This window comes from Euwallacea fornicatus, chromosome 17 (assembly GCF_040115645.1).
Source record: "Euwallacea fornicatus isolate EFF26 chromosome 17, ASM4011564v1, whole genome shotgun sequence".
Classification (NCBI taxonomy): Eukaryota; Metazoa; Arthropoda; class Insecta; order Coleoptera; family Curculionidae; genus Euwallacea; species Euwallacea fornicatus.
The window spans coordinates 1,472,977-1,496,805 of record NC_089557.1 but is presented as its reverse complement, the minus strand read 5'-3'; the positions used below and the strand labels follow the sequence as shown (position 1 = coordinate 1,496,805).

The following is a 23,829-nucleotide window of genomic DNA, read 5'->3' as shown; positions in this document are numbered from 1 at the left end:
ACTTTTACTGGACTATTTTACAAAAATCACTGGAACGAAAGGCAACAATATGCAGGGGTAACCTCCTTCGCCCAAGATACACTCGTTTCAGAAATAATTCCGTTCCGTTCTCTAAGATACCCAGGAATTGAGGACATGTGTGAGGACACGGGGCTGATATCTAGTTAATGTGGGAAACATTTTGAAAATGCGAATCTTTCAAAGAAGCTGTTCGTTAAAACGGTCGCATTAGTAGATCAGGTAAATAAATAAAGAGTGAGCGAATAATGATGAAAAGGAGATAAGGGAAAAGTAAGAACATGTCTAGACTGTTATGGAGTATTTTATTCGAGTGTATGTCATAACAAAAAATCTCAACTACTGTTCAATAAAAAATAAAACTTTTAACAGTATCTACAGTAATATACAATAATACTTTCTCTACAATATTCGACTAGTTATTCTACGCAGTGGTGCGACATTAGTTCAAATATCACAGACACAACTGCCCACTAACTCAATTATCCATGAAGATTGTAAAAAAATCTAAAGGTAGACTAAAATAGATTTTAGTAGAGTGATAAGAGCAACAGAAATGGATATTTTAATTTTTGTCGGTACCTGAATGCGAAAGGAAATACTTCTATAAAATTCTATATATTCTAAATAGGAAATTATATATATACACACATTTATATATGTATATCAACGGTCTCGTTATTACGAGACAACCCAGTCACCCCACGTACGGCAGCTGAAATATTGTCTTTATATTTTGCGCTCTTTGTGCGAGTAAAACAATACTAAAATATATCAATTAAACGTCAAATGGTAATATCACCCAGTTAAATTAAAATTAATCCATCAATCCACATCACGTGTCAATACTGTTGAATGCGCTGGCACAGCACTGGCAAATACATTAATGGTACTAGCGCTGTTCAAGCTCTCCCCTTCAACATCTCCAAACTTTTCAATAATTTTCTGCAAACTGGTGGCAGTTCCTACCACTAGTCCAATCAAGGCAAAAATGGTGATGGCAATGTTTTTCGCATGAATTAGAATTCTTTTGGTGCCGCGATGGTCCTGGTGCCGGACGCAGGAGTCCATTATAGCTGGGAAAGCGATGCCGCTGAAGGATATGCAGAGGGCTCCTACCAGGGAGATAAAGAGGTCGATGTAGGGGACGGCTACTGCAAGTCCGACTGCAAGGAAAAGATGTTATATAAACGCAATTAAAGGACATGGAACGTTCGTTTTTGGAGCTTTACCCCGAGAATGTCGGAAACCAAAAAAGATGAGGGCGAATAAACTGGGGCTTCAGAAAGCGACACCTCGTATAGCACTTACATGTTAGCACAACAAGGCATGTCCTGATGGCATATTCCCAGAGGTTAACGTAGAAACTTTTTTCGAATCTCTTCAGCAGGTTTTGTGTCCAGACAATGTCAATTGCCACGTACATGGACAAGGCATGTGTGGTGAAGATTGCAACTGCCAGCATTATTTTGCAGACCTGAGCAGCACTGGAAAATTAAATTACGAATCTTAAGAATATCGATCTGATCGTTGTTGCTGACGAGTTTTTACTTACATATTTTCTGGATCGATCGAGTAGGAAATTGAGCCTAAGACTTGATCTCCATAGGCCAAGTACCCGAATAATCCGGTTAGCATGTACAAAGCCACCACTGTGAACATTCCTATGTTCAGAACCCCGCAGCAGGAACCGAAGCTTTCAGGGTTTCTCATCTCATTTTTTAGGGGCATTATCTAAAGCAATTACACTGTCAGTTAGCACATTGGTAAGCCAAACAAAGTTATAGCTCCGATCTCAATATCGATTCTTCCCACTGAGGAAACGAACCAGTTCCAGACCGTCTTAAATGGTGAGAAAGATTTTGCAAAGTATCCAGATACCTGCGATCTGGAACTGTTGCTTTCCCTCCCTGCTGATATGCATGTGATAAAATGAAAATCTGCTGGAGCCTTTTTGATGCGCGAAGCAGGGAAAAATTCAAATTGAAATTTTTTCTTGATGAGGAAATTGATTCCGTTTATTCTTGCACATAGTCTTACTTACCATGCCGATCGCTTCAAGTGCAAACAACACAGTTCCAAAGTAAAGTGGAAAATCTTTGGGGTTCCCAAAAGCATTCCTCTCTTCAACCGTGACTTCCTTGTTGAATATGAAATAGAAGATTATGGCAAATGAAATGAAAGTCAGTATGTTGGCTACGGTGGTCAATGGGGCCAGGAACTTCAGGTTTTTTATGTAGTTGATGAATATCAGTGGTAGCAGTATAATCAACATGATTATCCTTTCATCCACTGGGTCCGTCAGGTACACATCCAGGACATATTTGATGTTTTCTGCTACGAAGACGGTATAAACGCAGCATATTCCAAGCTGGTAGAGGAGGAGGAATACGTTGCTTATTGTTCTGGAATAAGGAAAATAGATTTCCATGATGATACGAAGAGAATTTGTATTTAAGAATCTCAAGCTACACAAAATTCACGTAGATAATATCATTTCAAGGTGTCCATGAGGTGGACACAACAGTATTGTATAATACACAATGCTCTATTTACTTTCTCTGATATTAATGCGTGCAGAGCGGCTCATTCTCAATGCAGGGAAAACCATTTGCAGATATCAAATTCAATTTGGTTTGAACGTCATTTTCAGTGGTACCATAAGGGGGTCGGCAAGATCGCCAGACCTCAACCTTTGGGATTTCTTTAAGTACATCTTAATGAAGTAATCTTATGATTTGCTTTAATTTGCTAGTAGATTGAAAAAAGGAACATGGAAAATAAAGGTAAAAAACAAAATTAAAAATTTTAATTTTCATAGCTACTTTCTATTTCCTTAAAATATATTGGTTGATAACGTATTTTTGCAATTTTTTGGAATGTAATTGGGAAATGTACTAAAATACAGCAATGCTGAAATGCAATTTTCATTGGTAATATGTTGCCTCTGTAAATAAAAGATACACGAAACTATGCATTTTCTAACTAGCTATTATACATAAATAGCTATTACTTACCAAGTGCTTCAAAATAGCACGCTTAACAAAAAATAAATTAGTACTGTACAAAAAATCTAAAATGTATGATTTTATCACATTTTGTTGAGGAAATTTAATATAATATAAATAAATTGCAGGGTAAACAGTAAAAAAACCTCAAGTAGGCGCTAAAACATAAAAGGCATGTCTTGGATATGTTCATCTGTCATCTGTTCTTAGTCAGATATTTGATAGTAAGCAGCAAATAGCTTGATCAACGCACTACGTTTACTATTCATCGCCTTCTGCGAGTTTTTTTTAATGAACACCTGTTATAACTTTATCACACATACATTTCAAAATGATGAAATTACTATTGTACAATTTGATTTATCATAGATTTTGTTACGAAGTTATTAATTTTGCAAGTAATCTTGTAAGTCATTATTAATTCTTATCAAGTAATGAGGGAAATGGTGCCTACTTAAACAGATAAGTGGTTAGTAATTGGAGACTATACAAAATGTCCGTTCCTAGGGTGCACCCATGAAGATCGCAGTAACCACAAAAGATAGGAGATCGGTTAAAATGGGAAAAAACGTCGCATTTTGGAATTTAAAAATATGGCCTTTCAGAATTAAAAAAAAAGTCCAAAAACCTCTAGAAGTATTGGAAATAATCTAAAATTTTGTACATCTCCGAACTGAAAAAAATAAAAAGAGACTTTATTGGAATCCATCAGAGGAATTCATTAAAATACTGAACAGTTTTTGCTTCTTCAACTATGGAATTGATGTAAAATCATTTAAAGCAGAAAGAAATTCGCTTGAATCGTGTTTTTTTTTGTTTGATCTCACGGGTTTAAATGGTAACAATGACCTGGTGGTAGGGCGTAGCTGAAGTGAAATGCAGAATTCATATTAAAATATATATATCAAAAGGCAATATGAGCAATTTTTGTATGTTTAAAGGGTTATCACTTATTCACCCAATCAGCGGTGAGAGACCTTTTGAATAATTTCCTCAAAAACGTCACAGAAGAGGAAAAGTGTATTGAGAAGGGAAAAAGTAAAAGTAGTATGTGTCTTTCTCTACTAAAATATCTGTTAATCAAGTGTGTGATATATTAAAGTACTTAAAAACTCCCTCAATATCTTTGTACCTATGATAATCTCATCTACCTTTCCTACCTTACATCAATTTAAAACGCATTTGTCAGACCTTTACAATCCTAGATACAACACTTATAAGAGATTAATAAAGAAGCTGTGAGTATAAAGATAACAGTACCTGTACATAAACTTAATTAGCAATAAATAGGAACATTTTTCGGTACTAATGAAACCAGTGTGATTCTACGACCATTCACGTTGTACCCGTTGAGTTTGCTGGTACTGTGAACTTCTCAATGATTTGCTCCATGCTGGTGGCCGTGCCAACAGCCAGTCCAAACAATGCGAAAAGAACGATAATGACATTTTTCAAATGAACCCAGTACTTTTGCCATCCTGCCAAGTGATGCCATCTTGTGCTTGAGTCGAATATGGCTGGAAAGGCTAAGCCCAAAGCTGATATACATAGGGCCCCAACTAGGGATATGAAGAGGTCGATGTAGGGTATTAACACAGCCAGTCCGACTAAAATATGCATAGGAACCATTTAAGCATTTGGTGTGTGCCTAGTAGGGTGTTCTATTTGCCATTTTTTCACTTACATCGAACACCCTGTATCGGGATTTTTTAATGATACTCACATACAATGCACACAAGAAGGGTCCTGAACAGGTATTCCCAAAAGGTTGGGTTGCGTTTATTGTCAAATTTCTCCTTCACATGCAAATGGTTCCAGATTATGTCGAACCCGACATACATGAACAAAGAGAAAGAGGTGTAAATGGCCAGGGCAAGTAGGATTTTGCAGACTTGAGCTGCTCTGGAAAGGAAACACGTCACGGTTATATGTGGTAATTCTCTCAAAGCATTGCTTCGGTTAGTTAATTTTTGCGTTGGTATTAACAATTTTCTTCCCCCTACCATTCTCTCCACCACCCTTTCCATCAACACTTCAGCAGGATTTATTAAAAAATTCAATTATTTTTATTGACGTTATTTGTTGTGATGCTCGAAGCCTTTGCATTTCCTCCCCTCGTCACCAAAACAACACAAAATATTTCCAAAACAGTCAAACCAGAGTGGTCAAGTTGGAAAAAAGGTGGTTCAATGGACGCTCCGTTGCTGTACTTACATAGACCCAGGTGAAATGGTGTAAGATATGGATCCTCCCACGTGCTCTCCATATGCGAGGTAGCCGAAAAGGCCTGTAGTGATATAAAGAACTACAACTAAAGTCATGCCGATATTTAGTGTTCCCAATGGCTGGCTAAAGTGGGCTCTGTTTTTCATCTCTTGTTGTAGCGGTAGAACCTTAAAGCCAAGAACTTGAAGGTAATTAAATCAAAATAAACAAGTAATTTATCTCGATCTTCAACCGTGTAACTCTCTAGAATTTTGGAAGCGTCACAATATTGGAAATTGTCCCGGTTCCGACCCGACGCTCAATCTCCTACGCGATTGAAGGATTATTACAAAGAAAAATAAAATAAAGCGAAAATGAATGGAAAAAATTAAAGAAAAATTCAATTTTTCAAATCATGAAAACAAAAATTGCGTATGGAAAAGCGCAATTCTATCACATAACTGGCGGTCTTAAGGACCAATAGATCAAAGTCCAGGCAACTTTACCAAGGGGATAAGACCCTTGAAACGTTGAAATGAAGACGCGAGTTCTTGGTGAGCTTCGTGGATTCCACGGAAGTCTTCTTCCAGATATACCGTGCGGCTGTAAATTCCCCCACCCTTTACCTTTTTAACAAATTGTCGATACCATCAACATACGTAATTGTTTTATAATAATAAAAAAATGATAATAGTATGTTAAAAAATTAACAGACGGGAGGGGGGGAGTTTAGAGCCGTACGGCAGTTACTAACGTATTGATCCAGTGGCCCTAAGGCCCGGTTTTTCGATTCCACGTATATCAAAACATTATGAAGTTTTTTGTTGGATCCGTAGCCCTCATTGGTTCAAAGCTAACATCGATTTATCGACACCCGAAGCTTTTTAATATAAATTCACAATTGAAGTCGTTATGGTCCTCAACGATATCCTGGACTTTTGCCAATCCCCTTTCATACTAATTTAAAGTTATTGAGTGGGCTAAGGTAACGGATACGGCTAATATTTAGGCTGATTTCACATGAATGAGTCTAAAGGTTATTTTTATATCACTGATAACTGAATGTTGAAAATTACACATGCCTATTTAGGAAATCTTAGAAATTATGTGGGATCTTTGAAAATAAACGCAGAGTGACAAATATTGCCTCCCTTACCATTCCTATGGATTCCAACGCGAACATAACAGTCCCAAAAAATAAGGGATAGTTCTTCAGTTCCCCCATAGCCATCCTATTCTCCAGACTGATGTTCTCCTTAAATATGTAATAGTAGATGATCCCGAAGGAAACCACCGTGATACCATTGGCCACCGTGGTGAAAGGTGCCAGGAGTTTCAGATTTCTCACAAACGTTATCAAAATTAGAGGCAACAATATCATCACCATCACTAGTCTTTCATGTATCTCTGTGTAGCTATTAATGACGTAGGAAATGTTTTGACCAACGAACACTACGTAAACGCAACAGGATCCCAGTTGGTATATTAGTAGGAATGTGTAGCATATGCCCCTGAAAGGTCAGAAAAGTTGGTCAGTCCAGTTGCTCCAAGAGCCCATCTTTGGTATCATTTTTATTATAATGTTGTTTTCTAAGCGGAAGCAACAGTTGCAAGAAGCCAAAGCGATGAAGTGAGAAAATGCCATTTTCTTTAGTCACGTGAAGCTTATAGGTATGTAAAACTTACCGTGTGTGTATAAGCAAGTGTCCCTAAATTATAAAGATTGCGTCCCATTAGTTGTAACAACACGAACCTCCACCAAAAGACCTGACAAACCACTCCATGGTTGCCCCCGTTTCTTGGTGTTTTTTGTCCCATTGAGTTCACACAACCGATTTCACACCGTTTAAAACGAACATGTTTTTGAATTATTTTAACGATCATGTCACTTCGTCATCGCCCGTTATATTCGTCACCGTTGTTTGTCGCAACGATATTGACTACCGAAGAGGATAGTTCCGGAACCAATACAAAGTGAGGACATCCCTCATTGTTACAGGTTCTAAACATATAAAAATGTACAAGGTGTTATTTAAGTACGTAGCCAATCTTCAAGGGGTCATTCCTTGAGAGATCCTAAGGCAAAATTTCAATGAACATAGGGCCGGTAACGCTTCGTTTTCAAGATACGGAGTGTCAAACTTATCTTAAAAAAACGTTTTTTCATAAAAATCTTAATAGTCCTTTAACCGATTTTGTTGAATTTTGGCGTTTACTTGTAAAGTGTATTTTTGATAAAAAGCATTTTTCTTTTCTTGTTTGATTTTTCATAAATTTCCGGCGTTAACTCCGCGCACGCCGATAGCAAAAGCTGAAAAACAATTTTTTCCTTAAAACACTCCTCGGTAATACATTAAAAACTGTCACCGAGTTTCAAAATCATATTAGTTAACGCCTTGTTGCTACTTAAGATTTCTTTGGATAAGTACGAAGTTTTTCAAAAAAGTTTGACACTCTGTATGTCGAAAGCGAAGCAGGACCGGACCTATGTGTATAAAGGATGTTTGGTGGAGCGCTGGAAAGTTTTCTATGGGAGATAGACGAGGTCATTTTAAACTTATGTGACAATATTTATCCTTACCCAAAGTTTCACCGTTTTTGAAATATCACCCAAGGGAGATGACTAGGGAGGCCAGAGTTGAGGGACCACGTAAATGCATTAAAAATGGAGGATCTCCTTTTGAAAATGAAATTAACTATTAGTAATACACTAGTAAAACTTTTTATCGCTCTACCAAACGCCCTGTATAAAGTTTTCATCTTAGGATCACTCAAACAACCACCCCTTCAAGTTTAGCAACATCTTTCAACAATACCCCCAAAAGGGTGTTCCATCAAAGACAACCGAGTTTTTGCGGCAGAAAAGCGCGAGAAGCTATCAACTGCTTCGTTTGAGGCTCTTAAATCGGGAGTAATGAGGAACAGATAGCGGTATATTTATGCTGTGAAAAATCCTCCTGGATTGCACTTTCTGACAGTGCAAAAATATACAGGGTGGTCCCTTAAACAACAGAAAAAACCACAGTTGAAATTGGAGAGCTGCCCGAATTCCATCCGCCATTTTACACTCCCAGACATTAAGCACATTAACGTAGATTTCGCCGTATCCCAAGTCCCAATTTTTGGATCGCAATAAGCACGAAAAAGCAATTAACACATTATATAGGGTGTTTGGAAAAGTTGGTAGAAAACTTAAGGGAGTGAAAGTAGAGCCGAAAATGGTTCCTACAGACATCGATCCGATATGGCGCCGTTACTGAGGTATGACCCTCCAAAGGGGTCCTATCATTTGTATATTTTTTAAAATACCTTCCTTTCTGATTAAGATTAATGAAATTTGTACACATATGATAATCATATCATAAGGGTTTTTAACTATCATATGATTCATCCAAATCGATTATAAATAAAGATAATTTTCTAACTGTCCTTGACAAAAATTTTAAAAATATAAATATATTCCTTTGTATTATTAAGAATTAATGTTTTTTAATGAATTAGACTTCTTTTTGTAATTTCTATCTTTTTTCGAATTCTACGCAATTTAGTCAGAAATAATTATTTTTTAAACAATGTATGGCTCAGAATAGCAACATTTCTTTAACATTTTCACAGACTAGACGTTTTTCACCGTAGTTGTGTTATTTGTTTATGCATTTTATGATTCAACATTATAACCTAAAATTCAATATAAAAATTATTTTCTTTACTTTTTTGCTCCCTTATGTTAATTAGCAACTTTGTAGGTATGCCCGCATGTCTCTTTCGGCGTACGGACTATTTTCGCTAGAGAAAGTGACCATCACTATAATAAAATTCTCAGCATCAAAGATGCTTATTATGTGAAAATGTTAAAAAATGTTGCTGTTCTGAGACGTACATTATTTAAAAAATAATTATTTCTCATTGCACTCCCCGCCCAACTCGAAAAATAGTAGAAACGCTTTTTCTGAAAAAAGCCAAATTCGTTAAAAAATAATGTTATTTGCTGGATAAATCAAACGAATAAAAAATATTCGAAAAATTTCTCTTAAGGGTAGTTAGAAGTCCGCCCTTATTTATAATCGATTTTGATGAAACTTGCGATAGTTAAAGGCCCTTATGGTGTGATTATTACGTATAATTTTCATTCCTTGATCTTAATCAGAAATTAAAAAATATATATATTCAAATATAGGACCCCTCTGGAGGGCCATATCTCAGTAACGGTGCTCCGTCGGACCAATGTTTAAAGGAAGTTATTTTACTATTTCTGGCACTACTTTCCTCTCCCCTTAATTTTTGTGCAAACTTGTTCAAACACCCTGTATTTAGGCGGCTCAAAATTGCGTAATTATCCTATTAACAGCTCATTTCCTAATCTGAAAAATTCCGGATTTATAGCTCGAATCGACACTGGATGGATGGCCCAATTTTTTTCGGTTTCCAGCAGTGACGCAATTAGAACTAAACAAAAATGCGTTTGGGACCACAGTGGGCGTTAATGGAATAAATCAACCTTGTTTAAAAAAAAGTGCGTGTTGATTCGGATTATCCAGAGTTCTATCACCTACAGTGCTCAAGTGCTGAACTAGACACCGAAATAACTCCCAAAGAGAGAACTTACCCAGAGTATGGTGCCAGCTTGGCCAGGAACGCAGGTCCTTCGGACAGGGCAGCTTCCGCAGTTCCGGGGTACGTCAAACTGGGTACCTTTTTCCGTTTGCACAGCTCGTATTCTGTCCTCACAAGCATATGCATGCAATATGTGCAAAGAAGTCCTATGAAGGCTGTTCCTATGATCCCCAAAACGTATCCGGAATGGTAGAAGGCGAGCGGCATGGCCAGAATTCCAGTGCCGAAGCTGCTTTTCAGCAGGTGGATGAGAGTTTCAAAGTTTCTGGAAGTTTAATCATTTCCTCAAAAGTGACAGAAAAATTAGTGATGCAGGTGGTTAAGTATAGTTTGTTTTTTTTGGCATGGCGATGTGCCTTTCTACGTCATGTTTTCGTAAAAAGGGGCTTATTTGCTATTTATTTATATATATTCGACACACCCATATTTTTGTACTGAGAGCCAAATTCTCAGACAGACACGCAAAAAACTTATTAGTTCCGTCAATTAAAACGCATGTGATCACACCGAAAACTTGGATGTCGACACGGTATTTTTCCGTTTCGTTTCAGTGATTATTTAATTCACTTTTTGCTCGTTTTGAGACAAGATCTTTCATATAAATAGCCCTTTGTTAGTAAACATCATATTTCATCTCCAAAATTTATTAGGACCATCCAAACGTGCGCCGAAATCAAAGGAATCTGACAAGTATTTCGTTATATATACAGTGTGTCTCGAAAATGCTTGTCAAACATGGTGTCATGAGGTTATTTGGGTCAATACATCAAGATTTGGTTCATTTTTTTTTTCACAAACTTTTTCTCGTCTTCTTACCCACTTCGCGCGTCACCGGATTGCGCATCAATGTTTTAATTAAAATATTTCGTATAAATATCTCTTTGGGTTCTCTTTGAAATCCACAGAGCTATTTTAAAGTCTGAGTGTTGGACTTGTGAAATTCGTCATACGTTTACCGTTCTCACTAACACGTCATTATTTACTGGATGAATCTCTCTCTTTCCGCTCCGCCTCAAAATATATCAAGGTATCCGTGCTATTGATGAGCAATACTTTTACTTGGGAGACAAATCTTTTACGTTACTAGAACGAAAATATCAATTTTCGCCCAACGCGGTACAACCATAATACCTCACTAGTGTGAAAATAACTTCACTACTGAGTCATGCGTTTCGCATGGGGCCTCGGGGCAAGCCACTGATTGACTGATGGATTCATCACAGCGGATAGATTCAGACAACATAACTTTTGTTTAATAATTTAATATGGAAATTATTTAAACGTTTGTATCATGTCGTGGAACAAATGAATATATTGAAGAATTGCTTCTCAATTATTGAAGCAATAAATCTCAATATCGTTTGGAAAGTGAATCTCCTGAGTACGCAATCACTGTAATTGTAAACAAATTGATACATTAACTGGTGTAATAGCCTAAAGGCGTAAAACCGAAAAAAAAAAATCGTGTCAATCCAGTTTGAACGAGATTGTTACGTTGGTCAATTGAATTTCACGGACATCAGCATGTCTAGCCTGCAATATTTATGGGCCTTGGCCAATTAACCAACTTTTCGTAAGTAGTTTGATGTGGGTTAAATATAATATCGAAATTACCGATCGAATGCTCGCACCTAATATATTTATGTTATGCTTTTAGATCATATTTATTGCCAGAAATTATACTCGTCTTTACTTACGTTGTGGGATGTTCGATATCACTATGATCATAAGGATCATAAGCACCGGCTTCTTTCCGCTTGAGCTCGCTGAGTTCGATGGCGTAGGTGTGCGCATTAGCCTTCGGCGTCAACTGCTCACGTGAGTTTATCGCTGCCGAGAAACTAAAAAAGAAAAGAAAATTTAGTGGATTTTCAGAGAGGAAAACATACAAATACAACGAAAAAAATAAATAAAGAGGAGGTTCGAGAAGAAGTAAGAGAGCAAAAAGCTAAAAGGGCCTGATATGAACAAATTGGACACCGTGTATATAATGAAACATCGTAAACCCGATTCATTATTAATAGATCAACCAGCCGGTCCATGAAACCAACTACTGGTTAGATATGAGGTCGTCCCTCAAGGGCGATTTTGCGCTTCATAACGTAACGATTCGATTTGGTGGAAACTTGTCATTATTATCATATTTTTTTTATGCAATTCAAGAAATTAAAAGCGACAAAGATATTACGTAGGAAAGAATGACAGATCCTCAATCTTAAAATTATAGAACGAGCGTGGATCCTTGATCTACTTGAATGGCTCAATGCCATCCAACCTCCTGCCGATAACATTGATATCAAAGCAATGATTAATGCACATATAAGAAATGCAATCACTTGAAAAAATTGATTTTCTACTGTATGAGGCTGAAGAATTGCGAGAGTGTGACAGTCCCTGTGAGACGTGAATAAGGTGGGTTGAAGACAGATCAAAAGAATGATATCTAAAACATTCGGAGAAGTTTGGTTTCCTGTAAAAGCGTGAAGAACCGTGAGAATCCCCACAAGATTTGAGATTAAGTTGATTTTACAACGGAAAAGCCGCACTATTGGCCAGCACTTTACGTATGCGAAAAGGGTGCATTGTTGAGAAACCCGGTTTCGTGTGAGGCTGTGACAATATCTTCTAACTTAAGCCTGTAATAATGGATTTTTGAACATGGAAAGAGAGATGAGTTTATCATTGCTCTTACGCAATTTTAGCTCGTAAATATCTCTCGTCCATGGACAAACTGCACAGATGATGTTTGTTACTATTACGCAATACACACGATAACAGTCAACCTCAACAAAATAACGATTTTTTTTTTATCGTCGACATTGGGAGTGGCATTTTCTGTCGCTGAGTCCCTGGATCCTCTGTTAAAACTTCGGCTAAAAATACCATACTTAACCATTTTGAAAATAAAGTCATTAGAAACGATTTAGCACTTCTACATTTTTGTTTATTATTTTAATTCACTTAAAAAGTACTCTAGCCAAACGGATGTTGAGAAGAGCAATAACACTGCTTTAGTCACTTCTATTCAGCGCCAAGACTTAATTTTTATTTTAAGTAGGTATTGAGCTATTCGTTCATAAACAGTGGAAGAATTCAGGAACATTAAGCTCCATTGTTAGAAAACAGGTTCCGGTAAATAAACCGGTGGCAGATGTTGCATAATGCAACAATTATTAAAATCAACAAGGACAGCCACTGGCGCAAGTGCAGATGCCCGAATTCCTTTAAGAATAAGCATCGAATACTGCTACTGTTAAACGCTAAAGTACACAATGAGACTGATGTATGGCATCCATGAGTTTTTGACCGATTGAATCAATAGATCACAGATCAATTGCTAGAGATCGTTGGCGCGGTGGTTGTTACCCAAAGGTCAACAATAACCTGAACTATCTGAACAATTTATTGAAAGGTGTTTTTAAAGCAATTATGTGCATATTTAAATGCGAGAAGGAAACTCAATGACAATCCGTGGTAATGGAAATAATGGAAAATAACCCGAGAGCATATATATCTCAGTCGTGTTACGAATAAAATTTGAGGCTAAATTTGATTTTTTTGTCATAAAAAAATGGGCAAAGATAAATGATAATTATCACTTGTACATGATCGTGAGAAGCAAGCAGTGGTGGATACTATGTCTATTATCAGTAAGTAGGAAAATAAACATGGAAATTTACCTGACGTGCCATGAGTAAACAAAACAGATAAGGCGCATTTTTCGTGTCACCTCAAGGCGTTCTAATTACTGACCACATGTATAAATCAGCAGTCAAGTGCTAATGAGGGTATAAATTCCGCAGACAGGCTCAAAAAGAGGTATAATTCGTACTCCGCAAGGAGGATCGAAAAGTACTCATTTACACAACCAAAAGAATATTGGAAAAAATCGGAAGCTGACGTCACGGGAGTTATGACGATATAATTGAAGAAGAATATTCATGTAAATAAGGTCACAATTGCTTCAATTAAATTCTTAATAGGTCAATAAAAAATTAGTTAAAAACGATAGAAAAATGGAAGAAGGAAAATAATAAATAAATAAATGGAAGAAGGAAAATAATAAATGAAAAAATGGAAGAAGGAATATAATAAATGAAAAAATGGAAGAAGGATAATAGTAAATGAAAAAATGGACGAAGGAAAATAATAAATGAAAAAATGAAATAAGAAAATTTTTGAATTTTATAATTCAAAGTTTAAGCTCAAAGAGACCGACAAAAAATGCGGGCTTTGAGTGGAGATGCAACAACGAATGAATTTTAATTTTGATTTTATACGCGAATTTGGGTACAGTCCAGACATACTCAGTTTTGTAGCATTCGCGTCTCTCACGGCAGTGTCACAATCGTCATTTTTCAATCAGCGCACTTTGTAGCTGCGAACTTTTGCCACCAAACTCCTCTGCATTAATCTCGCTTGTTACTCAACTAGAAACCTGACTAATCAAAGTCTAATTATGGCCTTTTATAGTAGACGTACCGTGAAATTGGCACTTCTTTGATAAATGTAGAACACCAACACCCATATGGGAGGCAATTATGCAATTAAACTTAAATACCATGTTCTGCTCTCTTTCGGTTTGCATTTTATCTAATCAAGGACGTTTTGCAGCATGAAACCAATAGGAGCAATGCTAAAATAATCGTTTCTCATCCATGGGACTGTGGGTTTTTTTTTTTGTGTAGAATAACATGAAAATTACGGTTTTAGAAATTTTAATCGGGCGCAACGACGTAATACTGGTCGGATCATGTGGTGTTCTAATAAAAACCAACAACGCGTAACTTTAATACCAGAATAGCATTAAATAAATACTTTTGTTAACATAAATTAGGAATGGAACCGCAAAGTGATTGCGGTTTGATTGATTTCACGGGAAGTGCGCAGATTTGCTTAACGGCTGAATATCTAAGGTGTGCCCCTTTAACGCTCATAGCACTTCAGCACTGCCTCAAACGGCAGGAATAAGTGCGATTATTTATTTCTAGTTGTTTTTTTTTTTTATAATTTATTAGTGTTTCTAGTTTTTTAATCAAAATTAAATCGAGTTAAAAGCAATTAAAAATGCTGAAGAAATCACAGACTCCATCTTTGGTGCACAAACATCTGCCCATGAGTCCAAAATCACCGTAATTCCTCTTTTTATTTTTAGGTATGTAAATAGTACCAAAACAACCATAAACCGAGTACACACAGCTTAGAGTTCATTATTAACGCCGTGGCCCTCATTTAGATAATTTTGATAGAGAAATACTTATAATGAAGCCAATGTAACACATAATGTAATGTATACACAGAGTGGTTCAAGATCGAGTGGAAATATTTTAAGAGAGTATTCTTGAGGTCAAAACAGGACTTTCTATAAATCTGTGTCCTAAAATACAGAGTTCGCCCTTTAAACTTAAAATAGATCCGATCACAATCGGCTTTCGGGCTAAAAAATGCAATAGCCATGGTATTTTCCCCTTCATATTAATGCAATTCACGTTGCCATGCAATTTTGTCCATTAGAACGGAATACGAGTGGAAAAGAGCAATTTAACGCACGATCAAGTTAGTTCAGGTTAGGAACTATTACGAAAATGAAGAATCTTTAACTCATAGTAAAAATATTTATGAATGTGGAGATTTTGGGAGGGGCTCCCCAGGGAAGATCTTGAGCTACCTAGACGTTGACTAAGAGTTTCTTTGATATTTTACTAAATTCAGAGAAACGTTTTATATTGCATCGAGTGGAAAATTTCAAGGATGTTAAGGACAGAACTGAGGTGGACATTCGAGCATATTTAATCAACAACAACTACCAACCTCAAGTTAAACTAGTTCTTGCGTAAATCAAATCGTAGACATGCGGTGCATGCAATGAAGCATGAAATCCATCAATTGTGTTGATTTCAATGCGATAAAAGTTGAGATTTTACAGACGAACCGGATTTATGTCCTGGAACAGTGACACCGACGTCGGAGTTATCTGTGAAACGCTGAGAAGGCACGAACTCAGTAAATAGTTCAATTTTTTTACAAAATTGAACCAATGAGCTCAAACTCAAGAGCGTAATCCTGTAAAGGGCAGAACCGGCAGTTTCTCAGAAAATTACGTCAAAATGGTCTATTAGTGCAGGTCCGGCCTGTGGAAAATCACAAACACGCGTCGTGTTGACGTCATTCCCCGGGAGCATTCTACTCTCCAGAATCAGGAATTTGGCCCCAGATAACGATTTCAAGCTTAATTAAGTACGATATTGGCACTCAGGTGATAGTCAAGTCAAATACTGTAGAAAGCATTTTCTATTTTTTGACCGTGGCTTGACCGGGCGCCCTAGTGCAATGCAACAGTTGACCTGACCGTGAATAAACCTTGACTTGAACGTGAATAGACCTTGCCCCGATTGCGAACCTACCCTGATTTGATCGATAATATGACTTCTTTTTGCATATTAACCTGACAAATCAGCGTCGAAATGTCGAGAGATCTTACGTTATCATTACTTTGTTTACATCAAATTTGCCTCGTCAGTATACTACCAAAACACGCTTGTTGTTAACTGGCCCTACGTTTAACATATCCTTGTGTTACCTTGATGACTGATAACCTGAGTGATACTTGACGAGAGTAAAACTAGTGAAAAGTGATGCAATTGGTACTTCAAAGTGAAACGATCCAAGAATTTCGATAATATCTTTATCCGAGTAATGTCCCAATTTTTGCTTTCTTATTAGTTTCTGTTCTATCTTTTCTAATCTTTTTTCTGCGGCAACTTTTACGAGTGGAAGTGAAACATAATACAAAACACGAAACTGGCGCTAATGCCGCGCTTAGGCGCTCTCTCCAAAAATTTTTTATCCATTTATCCCACGTGGAGACTTAACTTCCATTTGGAATCTTAAGAAACAACATTGTTTTTCCGAAGCTTTCAGAAAGAAAAAAGAAACGTTTTCACTCATTTTTTTCCCCAATTTCTTAATTTTTCGAAAATTTCCAGAAACTTTTTCGAAAACCCGCGGACACCTCTGGAATCATTAACTTTTTCGAAATCAAAGCCATTTCCCCGACACTGAAAAGAAACCGTACTAAGCAACAAAGAATGAAGTGGTACTCGAAAATTTGGCTCTCAGACCACTCAAACTGCCGCCAATTATTTGAAATTACATACAGCTCCTCACGTAAAAATTAGGAAATAATATCCGATCTTCCGTTTTAGGAATGTAGTAAGCGATGTATTAATTAATCAATCCCGTTTCTGAAATATTAAAATATTTCTCATTAATGTTTTAAGAAATGTAGCAACCAAAAATACCACCCTCTTAACAATGAGCCATGCACTTTAACAATGACACCGAAATGGTGCAGGAAGACTGGGGACGATTCGACAATATTGAGAAATTCCCTACCTGTTGTAGCTGTCATTTCTGTCTTCGGCTTTAAGCCTTTTGATTTTATCACTCATTTTAGAAAATAATTAAAATTCCCTCACAAAATTTACACCTTTTAAAAAATTTTCGCGTGAATCTAACAATCACAATACGTCGATATCACATCGAACACTAGAGTCGCTCTTTCCTATTTTTACGTGCAACCTTACGCAAACGCTTGCCAAAGCTGACTGACGAACTCGTACAAGTACACTTCTATTTCTAACAACACTTTACGAAAAAATAAACTGTCAGGATATTATTATCGAATGGGAATACAGGACGAGTCCACTACTGACTTATGATTATGACTACGTAGACTTTCCTCTTTATCTTAAATTAACGAAGGTGACGACAACTCTACTTGTCCGCGAAAGACTACAGTTGTAATATTGCTAAGCAGGAGGTGGCACTGATGCGAGAATTCAGTTGGATAATTGGTTCGAAAGCAAGCTTTATTATCTATTGCCTCAACTAACGATAAAATTTGCCATTGTTAAGCTGCATTACCTGTAAATATCACTCTAAAGTGGAATGTAAGTCAAAGTAACGCAAATGCAGGAAAATATCGCTCGCCTAAAACGTTCGCAGACTTCACGCATCACCAACTCGACGGTTTTCTAAATTCCCAAAGTGCCACAATGTTCGATCATTCCTCGGCACTCCGTATGCGCCCGGACTATTATTTTCCACTGATAGAGTTCCAGCACTGCCGGCATTTCCACAAAATTTTCAGAATTTACACGAGTTTTGAATCAATTAATAAATCGTTTTTGCTGCTATCTCAATTATCACCTTTTTGGTCGAACATCTGTGTATTTGCCTCTAGAATGATAGAATTCGGGTTAACTCTCTGAAGTGGGTAGCGTTTCGAAAGCGAATTCCCCTTGATAATTGTGATAAAACATTGTAATGTCGTGAGTGGTAAAACAAATTTTGCCCAGGACGCCAGACTTGCTAAAGCCGGCACTGGCTAAAGGTCTAAATCACGTCACATATTATTACTATACTAAACCAACATAATCTAAGCTCACTTGCGGAAATCTCCCATAAATAAATCGCTCCTAAATGCGGTAGTAAAAGATTTTTATACTAAATGCTGTAAAACTGTAGCTATAAGGCTTGAGTGCGATTTACAACCCAATTGAACAAGTTATTGTTCGTTTGCTTGCAACACAGTGTCATCAAAAAATTATTAAACCTGATTATGAGGAGTTATTCCCTTAGCAAGAAATTAGGAAAACTATGTATGTGGTTACAGGACAGCTTTTCATTAGGAAAAATCAATGCTAAAACTCTATTTGCCTCATTTATAAATTTCATTAGCTCTCTTCCCCTATTGCCACGATATAGCAAGTGCATATGCAATAATATTAATTCGCCATACAATAAACTATATTCGAGAAATGCTCTGTTAAAAAAAAACACAGGGTGTTGAAGTTTCATTTTTTTTTCAATTTATCTTTACATATAAATAATATTATTAACAAAAATTGTTCGAAATGTACGCCATTACGCATAAATTAGAAAGTCGCCATAAAAACCGCCGAATATCGCTCAAATTCTGAGCAGTCGTTCCAATGGCGGAACTTCTTAGTCGCCTCACAGGTTCTTCTCGATAGTTGATAGGAGTAGAGCGCACATTTTCCTTGATAAACACCCAAACATAAAAATCTAGAGGTGTTAGATCGGGCGAGCGAGGAGGTCGAGCAGTTGGTCCTCCACGAGCTACTACTGATCTCTGTGGATAGTTTGCATGTAGCCAGTTCGTCAACTCCGTTTCGAATCCAAAGTCACTTTTTTCCGAAAATATAACGTTTCCTCGCAGACACTAAACAACATCGATATTTGAGTAGTGTTTATTAAAGAGGTTTTTGCGTAATTGCGATGGAAAGGTCCAGTCTGCGACTTAAACGAATATTGTTCCTCTTTGCGAGTATTTGACGTCTTTTACACCCCTTTCGTTCCCTGTTTACACATATATGCAGTCCTTAGAAGGTTGGAGAATAAGACTCCCGAAAGCATGTGGGATGTTCCTTCGCTGGAGAGCAAAACACCTAATGTTTGTGTACCAAGATGCTTAAAAAATAAACAACTTTAATATACAATAGTCGTCTCAACCCCAGTCTGTCGCCAATGCTTACACTTATTAATCTAGCAAGGGAAATCATGAATTGTTTTCTTATTAGATAATGATTGCAATTACGTTTAGCAGTGCATTTTTTATGAGAGAAGTGCTCGCACTTGAACTACTTATCAAATATATCTAGTCAAGATAATTGAAAATAATGGACATAAAAGATTATTTTGGAACACTCTTAATGAAAGAGAATTTTGATTACAAGATAACTCATACATCATCAACGTCTCAGAAAGATGACAGTACCCGCAGTACCGGATTCGAAGAACTTTGGAAATTTAAATGTTCGTTAGGCCACAACAAAGGCAAAGTTGAGGTTCGTAAAGGTGAAGTCGAATGACTTTTTGTTTACTCAGTCAAGGGCTACTTAAAGGACTTTCCCGTTGGCATAATGTTTGTTTAGCATTGACGTGTTTGTCTCATATAGTTCTTGGAAGAAATCAGCGCAATGAAGAAGACAATAGAGCATTGAAAAGTACTTGAGCATAACACGTTAATATTTGATTCTCAGTTTCAAAGTCATTTATGCACATGTTGTCAGCAGCGATTTTATTTCTTTTTTCTCTATCTTTTTTCCCATTTTTTGATTTTTCCTTTCGTTTGTCCTCTTTAAAATAATTTTTTTATCGTTTTCCCATTTTGTTCCAAGAAAACCATTTTCAGAACGCGAAATTTTTAGAAAAAAAAAAAGAAAAAATCTGGCAAATTAAGACAAAGTAGATTCGACTTTCCAGTATTAAATAAACTAAGGGGAAAACTTAGGAATTAGTTGGAAATCCATGATTTGAAAATGGAAAAACAATTCCCTCAAGCAACTTTCATTTCTACGATTGATTAGTTGATCAATATCACCTCGATCCCGCGTTAATCCTCCCTGGTCCCAAGAGAGAGTTCGTGTCTCAACGGAATCTTATGGAATTCGAAAACAGCCATTCACAACTTCGAAGAAAATAAAACATTAAAAAACCGGTTTGCAAAGACATCGCATTAACTTTATCACTTTGTTTTAATAATGAATATTAATTTCTTTCATTGGTACAGGTTTTTTTACAATAATAAGACTGAGGATGTTATACGGGTCCATAAAACTTTCATAAGCAAAACAACAAAATAACAATTTAACGTTTCTTTGAAAACCTGGTGATTTCACTACAGAGGAAGATTTTTTTCATGATCACATACACATATACGTTAAACAAACATAAACAAATCTGTCATAATTTTTAACAAATTTTCCATTTAAGATGAGACTTTATCTAAAACCACATAAACCTCGTAAACACCTTGGAAGATGGCTCATCTCTAGTATGTATAATCAATAAACGACTGCTCAATATGACATATTATAATATTTAATGTTTATTACTGTTGATGATGAAGTTATGAAATTATGAAAATAAGGCAGGCGAGATGGAAAATTTTCCGACTAATCGTCAGAAAATCTACTCTCCAGTCATCCGTTTCGGGCCTTTAAGGCCGAATTACCAATATGTTGTTAACTTTTACTAAACTAAATTCCACAGAACCTTTGGAAATATCCTTATCTTCTTTTCCATGAAAAAAAAAGTTATTATAATTTGAAGTAATCAACGGTGCAGATCTATTCAGTTGCGTTGATTCATTCAGTTTTTCAGATAAATAAAATAAAGTGGTTTGGAACTTGAAAATGTCAATTTGACTACATTACAATTAAGGACTTTTATCGTTTGTTCTTCTGATCCTTCAAATGCAATCGTACACAGAAATCAACGCCACTACCTAGTGAACACTTGAACTCTGAACGAAACGAGATCAAAACACTTCTAAAGTAGATCTTTCAATCACTATGACTGATTACCTTTGATGTCACCAAACTACCTGCTTGCGGTTCCAATATGTGTGTATGTACGTAAAAAGTCAGAGTTCTCCATGGATATCGATCATTTCGGGTTCGTTTCTAAAACTCAACCATGGGGATCAGAGTTACCATAAATTGCACAACTTCATCCCAATTGATCCAATCTTGTATCTTTTATGGTTACCCTGATCCCCATGAATGAGCTCCTGGAACGGTCGCCCTGTGTAGTATGTGTTTTTTTCTTAAAAACGTTGTGGCACATAACAATGACACTGTATAAAAAAAATTGATGAAAAACGGATGTATAGAAAAATTGATAAAATTGACATCAATTTTTTTTATACAGAGTGTCCCTAAAATAACCGAAATTAAGACGTTCTAAGCAAACTTACCTTTATCCAATGTCGCTTCGTTTTGCCTCTACCAGGCGTCAAAGTTCTCAAATTAATATCGTATAGTAAAAATAATTATCAAACGATTTTAACTATTTTCACTAATTTTGCACTAAAAATTACTACATAAATTAGCTTGTTTATATATTTGTTACATCAAAAAACGCACATTTAAAAATAATATTTGACATGTTTCAGCATTTTAATGAAAGATATTTTCTTCGATTTCTAACGAATTTACGCAGTACTTTTGGTTCTCTCTGTATAGAACTCTTCATATTCCAAAATGAGTAAAAATCAATATAATTTCAAGGGGCCTGTAGCGAAAAAGCGAAGCAACATTGAGTATAGATAATTTTGTCTATGACGTCTTATTTTTGGATAAATAATTTTTGTTCAAGTGTTCTGAAGTAATTTCCGGGGCACGCTGTATTTTCATTGAAATTTTCATGGAGCAAAAGCAATCAGTGTGAATGAACAAATTGATAATTGGGGTTTTTCTGAACCCCCAAAATACATTTCACATTCACTACTTCAATAAAAAAGACAACTCCTTGATAATCCTTTCTCGATCTCGAATGGGGTTCCCGTGGGGTTCTAAATTGCGCACTCTAATCTGTCGAAAGATTGAGATTACTACGTCGCAAAATAACAAACAGATTGTCGATTGGGCCTAATTGGAAATTAACGTCATGGAGGCGTGTATGTGACGTGAACGGCAATTTACTGGCGGTAGAATGATTCATGTGTTTATCAAGTCCATCATTACTAAATCGATTTTGAATTTTACATTTCGTCTGTCTGTAATCGTCTAAATCAAATCCATGTTAATTCGTTGAGAAATTTTATTAGAACCACAATGAGCCACGACGAAATTTAAACCGCAGATTCCCCACCTCAAGCTCTGTGGAATGGAAAAAGTGGTTACCAAATGGGTCAAAACACAATCTTTAGTTATTTTTTAGAGTGTTTTAGGCCCGTCTTGTTCTATGTTCATTAACAAAAGATATTCTCAGTATCCACTTTTTCTACCATTGTTAACGAACGGTCGCATTGAAAAAAAATTCTCGACGCCATGGAGGATAGAAGAAAATGTCAGGGAAAATTGCTAATTGTCGACGCACTACATTTGCTGGGTGCGGTTATTTCACGACAAGAACTTTAAGGAAAAAATCGAAGAAAAATTAATTTAAAAAAGCACAAAAAAGTGCAAAAAAGTTTTTTAAACTTCGAAGGAAAATGTAAAAAAGCTTTTAAAAATTAAAAAAAGTGCAATGTAAATTGAAAAAAGTTTTTTTTAAGGTTAAAAAAATTGCGAAACACCTTTAAAAATTTCAAAAAATGGAAGAGAAAACTAGACGGAAAATTACATTAAAAACCTTTATGTATATTTCAGGATATCTTTGGCGGATTTTCGTTTTCTGGGTAGTTACAAAAATTACAGGTTATTTTCAAAAAGCGGTAATTTTTTTATTTAACCACTTTGTATCTGGCAAAAACGTTAGCCTATTTAAATCTAACAAATTGTGTCTAAAAAGCGTTTTTTTTTTAAATAAAACAACTGCCGTAGACTTATACGTTAAAAAGAAATTAAAACCATACGAAGTAAAAAACAAAAAAAAAATGAATGACAATTGTATTCACGTGCAAGTTGTCTCAAAGGGCCAAAGTACTCACCTTTTTGTCGCTGATGCCATTGTCACCGACGATTCACTTCGCGGTACCGCCTCATACTTCCATTCGTTTTTGTTGCAATTTCGCGAACTCATTATGCACCGAGAGAAAAAAATATAAATTGATGCCTTTTCTAACTTAACAGTTTAACAAAAGATAAGCGACTGATTTTTTGTTGTTTAAATTGTTTTTAACGTAAGCAAAGTGTGGTAAATTAGTACAAAGATAACAGTCATTGGCAAATTACGAAAGGTGCTAAAATGTTTATTATTAGAAGCCCACACTCATGAGCAAGGTAAATTTCTTGGTAGGAACAATCTAAATTGATTTGGTGTACTTAGTAACCCATCACTCAGTGGAGATTTCCATTCTCAAAAAAAAAAAAAATTCTACTTATTTACTGCTCAGAGCTAACAGATACTCAAGCTAAATTTTCCGTTTTTTAAGCAATTTTTTAATTTCAGTATCTCGTAACGATTTTCCTACATTCATAATCATTCATAATTCTAACTTCTAATCACAGAA

The 23,829-nt window shown here is 36.1% G+C and overlaps 1 protein-coding gene across 4 annotated transcripts; it reads right to left on the bottom strand.

Annotated features, from left to right (window-relative positions):
- Window positions 1-304: 304 nt before the first annotated feature.
- Window positions 305-23,474, bottom strand: LOC136344429 (proton-coupled amino acid transporter-like protein CG1139). 4 transcript variants are annotated; one of them, XM_066291888.1, is made up of 7 exons: window positions 23,308-23,463; window positions 11,543-11,686; window positions 9,838-10,110; window positions 2,063-2,423; window positions 1,574-1,752; window positions 1,330-1,505; window positions 305-1,184 (listed from the first exon to the last, which is right to left on the bottom strand). In XM_066291888.1, the coding sequence occupies exons 1-7, from the start codon at window positions 23,397-23,399 to the stop codon at window positions 844-846; spliced, it is 1,566 nt and encodes a 521-aa protein (XP_066147985.1). In that variant the 5' UTR covers window positions 23,400-23,463; the 3' UTR covers window positions 305-843. The 4 variants fall into 4 exon arrangements, with proteins under 4 accessions (XP_066147985.1, XP_066147986.1, XP_066147988.1 ...); XM_066291889.1 differs by lacking the exon at window positions 23,308-23,463 and adding an exon at window positions 17,241-17,652; XM_066291891.1 differs by lacking the exons at window positions 305-1,184; window positions 1,330-1,505; window positions 1,574-1,752 and adding exons at window positions 4,750-4,928; window positions 5,241-5,419; window positions 6,388-6,742 and having other exon boundaries at window positions 2,291-2,423; window positions 23,308-23,473.
- Between the last annotated feature and the right edge of the window lie 355 nt (window positions 23,475-23,829).

Excerpts from the sequence above, each read along its gene's own strand:
- LOC136344429 (XM_066291888.1), bottom strand. The coding sequence starts at position 23,399 with ATGAGTTCGCGAAATTGCAACAAAAACGAATGGAAGTATGAGGCGGTA. Across the intron at positions 11,687-23,307 it reads ATGGCATCAGCGACAAAAAG|TTTCTCGGCAGCGATAAACT; the intron begins GTGAGTACTTTG and ends TTTCTTTTTTAG. Across the intron at positions 1,506-1,573 it reads TCGATCGATCCAGAAAATAT|TGCTGCTCAGGTCTGCAAAA; the intron begins GTAAGTAAAAAC and ends TTAATTTTCCAG.